The sequence below is a fragment of the Pteropus alecto genome, unplaced genomic scaffold, assembly GCF_000325575.1.
Source record: "Pteropus alecto unplaced genomic scaffold, ASM32557v1 scaffold10, whole genome shotgun sequence".
NCBI lineage: Eukaryota > Metazoa > Chordata > Mammalia > Chiroptera > Pteropodidae > Pteropus > Pteropus alecto.
In genome coordinates this window covers 2,918,435-2,924,434 of record NW_006431210.1, presented here as the reverse complement: position 1 = coordinate 2,924,434, position 6,000 = coordinate 2,918,435, and the positions used below count along the sequence as shown (strand labels likewise).

At 32.5% G+C, this 6,000-nt stretch overlaps 1 protein-coding gene across 2 annotated transcripts in view; it reads left to right on the top strand.

Annotated features, from left to right (window-relative positions):
* SLC4A7 (solute carrier family 4 member 7) overlaps positions 1-6,000 on the top strand; it is a 62,651-nt gene that overhangs the window by 11,849 nt on the left and 44,802 nt on the right. Inside the window, exons 5-6 of one of the 2 annotated variants that reach the window (XM_025039087.1) lie at positions 490-678; positions 3,203-3,571. In XM_025039087.1, the coding sequence (XP_024894855.1) occupies positions 490-678; positions 3,203-3,571 (558 nt within the window). The remainder of the gene's footprint in view (positions 1-489; positions 679-3,202; positions 3,572-6,000) is intronic. The other variant, XM_025039085.1, reaches the window with a different exon arrangement.

Here is a 6,000-nt window from a genome sequence, read left to right as displayed (position 1 = left end):
ATCTGCTTAAGTAGTTAACTGCTGTATTCCCAACACATAATAGATACTCGGTTAATAATTAGTGAATAAATGAATGAATCCAGATATTCATCTATGGTTTTGGGGAAAAAAGTAGGAGGTGAAGCAATAAAATACCTTCACTTCTTAGGAGGCCAATATTATTTAATATTCAGTTTAACAGAAATTGTATCCGTATCAAGAAAGCACTTTCAACTATATAGGCGCTATTAGCGTAGAACAGTAGCCTCCTTATAAATAATAGTACTTATTAAAATAAGGGTCTCTGTGTAATTTGTTCATTTTCATTGGATAATCTTCATATTTATCTTTATGCATGCATTATTCAGTATTACAAAAGAGTAATACTTTCTAGAGCTATTTAAAGATGTTAGTTTTCTAATATGGTTTTACTTATACCTTATTCTATGTTAAGTCATCCAAGTGTTATTTAATAAAATCAACTGTTTTTTTCTTTCTTCCTTTGAATAGATATGGTATTGGACAACATGATAGCCTCTGGCCAATTGGATGAATCCATTAGAGAGAATGTCAGGGAAGCTCTTCTGAAGAGACATCATCATCAGAATGAGAAAAGATTTGCCAGTCGAATTCCCCTTGTTCGATCTTTTGCAGATATAGGCAAGAAACATTCTGACCCTCACTTGCTTGAAAGGAATGGTGAGATAAGTTGTGGCATCCAATTTTTGCTAACACTGCTGCTGCTCTAACAGTATTGTAGTATGTTACAGTTAGCATTTGGAGAAAGAAAGATATTTTTTCCAGATCATTACATAGGTCCTTTTAAAAAAAAAAAGTAATAGTGTTATCTGTGTACTTAAAAATATCAATTCCAAAATACCTTTACAGGACAGAATTATCTGTAGAAATCATTTAGATGAAAAACTTAAGCATTCACTCTGTTGAAATGGCACACTTAAGCATTGGTAATGTTTAAATACTGTCGTTATACATAACCCTGAGTTATTTCTTCCTGCTTTTTTGTTTCTGTTCTAAGAATTCTTACATAATTGATTAAAAAGGCATAAATTATGACCTATAAATTTAATTTTTTTAAAAATTCTAAATCTTGGGTTTGAACCTTTATTATCTATAGATTTTTTTTCCTAGTGATTATTTTTTTCTTGTCTCCTGAATATATTTTATTTGCTGGGCATAAACAAGGGTTTGGGGGTTGGCTTGCTGATTTTACTGCCCTTTATACAGTTTCTGAAAGGTTTTTATGATTGCTCCTATTTATTTTATACTAGAGATGACCTAGTTAATGTCTTCTAAGCCATCGAGACTGGCACAGACCCACATATTTCAGCTCTCCACTCTCATAATCTAGCAGTGGGGGTTATATGTGGGACATGGGAAGATGGTATTTTGGTAGCTATTTACCTCTGTCTTAAGTTGGGCATACTTGGAGGTCTTGCCTTTCCTCTTCCTAAAGCGGAAGATTACATCATTGGGGTTCTATTTTGGCTCTCAGAGAGAGCTCCAATGACAGTGACCTTGGAAAACCCAGGTTCACAGGGTTGGAGTTGCTTATGAGGGTCACTGTGGCCTCTAGCTGCTACCATTACCCAAGGCTTATGAGGATTACAGTGAAGAGGAGTGGAAGATGGGCCACAATGTCCTTCTGCTCATCTTTCCTGTCCCTGAAATAACAGTATTGCTTTTAAATGTTCTATAAGCCGACAGCCATAGGTTGATAGGAGTATATCTAAAGTTGACAGTAATCATCTTTTGCAGCTCAGTGTAAAATACTTGAGTCCATTTTTTTCTGAGCATTTGACCACTAAAAGTCTTTTAATTTGTTTAAAATTATGCCTTTATTTAAGGAAGCTTAAGTATAAATGAAATCTCTTCAACTTAAAAACATGCCATCTATGTCACATATCACCTCTCATTTTCATCTTTCATGTATTATATATATTCTCTGTTTTAGTGTAATGAGTTCATTTACCCAGAAGACCCTATTAGATCTTTTATTTCTCATATGCATTGGTTTCTGATTATTTTCCAATTGTCATTTGGTTCCTTTTAATCATAAGGCAATGGCTATTTTATTTTAAATGCCATTTTAGCATGGGAATTCTTTTATTTTGTTGTGTTATAATTGTACTTTAACAGTTTTCCTGCATGTAGCTTATTTTTTAACTAAGTGGTAACTGTTTATGGATTGAAAGTTAACCTTCATTTTTAATATATCTGGGTACTCTTGAGCATGTAGCTTTGATTATATAGACTTAGATCATATGGGATCGATGGTTATAGTTCTCATATTTTTCTAAAAAACAATGTTATTCCATTAAGCTACACTTCATAAGAATAGATATTTGAAATGTAAGTATACATTACCTTTTGAAATATGCTACACTTACTTTGTCATGGCTGTTAGAAGGAATACTTTATTCTTATCTACTTAAATTAAAGATTTTGTATATTTGTTTAAATTTATCTGCTGTATTATAATGGAAGCATATTATAGGACATTAGTATATTTAGAGAGCTCAAAAATATGTATACTTTAAAATTGACATTATGTTTCTCTTTTTAAAAAATTTCTGTAACTTGTCTTATGTTTTTATATATTGCTTAGGAGCACTACCAGTAGGTGATGCCCTATTGACTTAATGCTATAAAGATTTGATATCAATTTTAAGTTAGAAATTATTAGATAATGTTAATGTGGACTTTTCTTGTGAGAGATAATTATTTGTAGTGGTTTGGTACAGTGTAGGATAAATACACTAAATATAAACTATTAGTGCCTGGTAGGTTTTGTTTTGGCTTCTAGTTCTTAAATTATTTTGTATTATCTTCCCATATACTATTTATCATTTATTTAAGCAGCAACTTTGCTTTGATACTGTTCTTTTATTTTTTGAAAAGCCACACTATTGGGCATTTTGATTACTAACAGACTATTGTCCCTCACCAGCTATCATTAACATTGTTTTTTTTTGTTTTGTTTTGTTTTTTATTTTTGGATACACCTTCAGGGAACTGATTATAGCTTAAGCAACTTTTCAGTGACTTTCTAACATTTAAAATTTGATTGCCATGCTAACTCTGATAGCATGAATTTGAAATTTGGGGCTTTTAAAGCTTGCAGTTTACAGTATGAATTGATTTTTTTGTGTTTCTCTTTGCCTTCTGCAGTGAACTTCATCATTTTTCATTTGTTTTATCTCAGGGGAAGGCCTTTCAGCCTCCCGCCACTCTTTGCGAACAGGTCTGTCTGCCTCAAACCTTTCATTGAGAGGAGAATCGCCTTTATCTCTTCTTCTCAGTCATCTTCTTCCTTCTTCAAGAGCTGGAACCCCTGCAGGCTCGAGGTGTACAACCCCAGTACCCACCCCTCAAAACAGTCCTCCTTCCAGCCCTAGCAACAGTCGCCTGACCACCAGAAGTTCCCAACAGAGTCAGCTTCAGGCCCCAGAACTACTGGTTTCTCCTGCCAGTGATGATATTCCCACAGTAGTAATTCATCCGCCTGAGGAAGACTTAGAAGCACTGAAAGGCCAGGAGCAGAAGAATGAGGAAAATGTTGACATAACTCCAGGCAACTATTCAAAATCCTCCATGTGTGGTGCTTTCTGCCTCTGGATCACTTGCACTTGGAATGCCTGTTAGCACAGAGCTTTAGCAGCATTTGTAGATAATGCTTATAATTTATTTTGATTTCTGCATGGTTTTTTTTCTTTATAATATGTTATAGAAAAGAATAGAATTATTAAAAGTTTTAAGTTATAAAAAAGGCCACAAAGAAGACTACACATAATTTAAGCCCTTTCAAAAAAATTTCACTGAGATTTTTAACAGGTCAAGGCATTTGAATGGTTCAGGAAAATGTCGAAGTTTTTATAAGTAATCTTTTAATTTGCCATGACTTTTTAAAAATGGTGGCTTGCGCATTTCATTCATAAGGTGAATGAACACATAACATATTATACATAAATTATAATGAGGTGATGTGCTTTTTATTTACTGTTTGGTGATTTTGTCCAAAGAATGCAGTATGTTTTAACCTTCCTAACAATAATAGGATTGAATGTTCTTTTTTCATTTTGTCTCAGAAGATTGATGCTCTCTAATGACTGCCTGGAATTGTCATTATTTCAAGACTAGTAATATATTTTGGAATAGATTTTGATTGTCTTTTATTTAATGCCATATCTCTCTTTATTCCAACTTCACCTTGAAATTTTCAGACCAGAGGATACATTTTTGTATGTGAATTATAAAACATTTCTTAGTGGATAAATGTTTTATAACTAATTTAGGAGTCATATATTATGAAAAATTTGGCTCTTTTATGTAAATTACTTGTACATTTATACATATATTTTTGCCCATTTCATATAAGGAAGTATTCTTTTGTGACCATTTTACCGACAACCAAGCATCAATGTGCCATATACAAATGCTAACGGTGATTTTAATCACATAAGTATTATCATATTTTCTATAATACCAATAATATCTTACACTTCAATGGTAGTTTATAGTTATTAAATTAGCCTATTTAATTGGTATAAAAATTTGTGTAAATTAGTGAATACACCTATTTTCAGAAACTCAGACTCATGAAAGTTAAAAAACTTACCTTGGGTCATACAGCTAGTTAAGTGGCAGCCTAAGTCTCTGATTAAAAATTCTAGTGTTCCTATCACTATATGAAAAGCCTCTCTCTCTCTCTATTGGCACTATCCAAGTATACCAGATGCGTTTAATTAAAGTTCATTAGTTGCCAAAAAATGATTTACTTTTAGAAATAAAAAATGAAAGCTTTGTGGCTAAATCATTACAACATTAATTATGATTGTAGTTATAGCTACTGTTTTAATTTGATTCACACAGTGATACGTTCTTTTCAAGTATCATATTTCTAATTCTTCTATAATTTGGTGAGGTTTGTGGTATTAGCCCTGTTTTATAAATGAGGAAAAGTAAGACGTAGAGATGTTAAGATCAAACTGCAAACATCCAGAGCAAGAAATTGAACTCAGATCTACATAAAACAAATATATGGTATAGTATTTCATTGTAAATTTTACTACTTCCTGAAAAAGGTATAGTATAATAATGAGGTAACTGAACTAAAATGAGAAAAAACAACTATAAATAATTATTCAGAAATAATCAGCACTCTTAATTAAAAAGAACCAACATAACTTACTATTTTCCTTGAACAAAAATGACTTTAAAGTTACTTCATTGCATTTGTTTTATATCTATCTATACCTCTCAGTAACAATGTATATATTTTATTATACCAGCTCTATATTTTTAATAATAAGGGACTACACATTTTTTATAGGATGGAAAGAATATAGGGGTCATAATGTCTTTTCTAGGCCATGTTATTAAGGAATAAAAGGAGCAATTAACTGAGAATTGAGGAACACAATTTTTTTTCCTCCTCTGCTGTTAAGTATGCCATGAGATTTATCAGCCTTTCTAAAGAATAGACATTAGAATGGAGGAAAGGGGGAATTTCCAAAGACAAGAAAAAGCTCGTAATTACTGTTAAAGAAGACATCTATAGAAGGTATGTAATTAAATAACAAGAGAAGCCATATATTATTTCCTGTTTACCTATTGTGCGTATAGCACCTAGAAACTCTAGTTGAGTTTCCTTGAAGTCTGATGTTTTGTTAGAGGAAGAAGGTGGCCTCAACATAATTTTGGAGATACTAATATAGATATTTTTGTGTCATGGGGTCTTGATTTGTGCATACCCATGGTAAAACAGAAAGTGTGTGTTCCTTTAGTTATTCTTTGGAGAATAATTATATGTAAAAGAGGAAAACTTCTCTCTAGTATTTGCGACTATCTCAATGTTTCTCAGTCTTGGCACTACTGACATTTTGGGCCAGACCGTTCTTTGTTATGAGGGGCTGGTCTGTGCACTATAAGATGTTTAGCAGCCTCCCTGGCCTCTTTTCACTAGCTGCTAGTAGTACTCCCCAGTTGTGACCAAAATGTCTC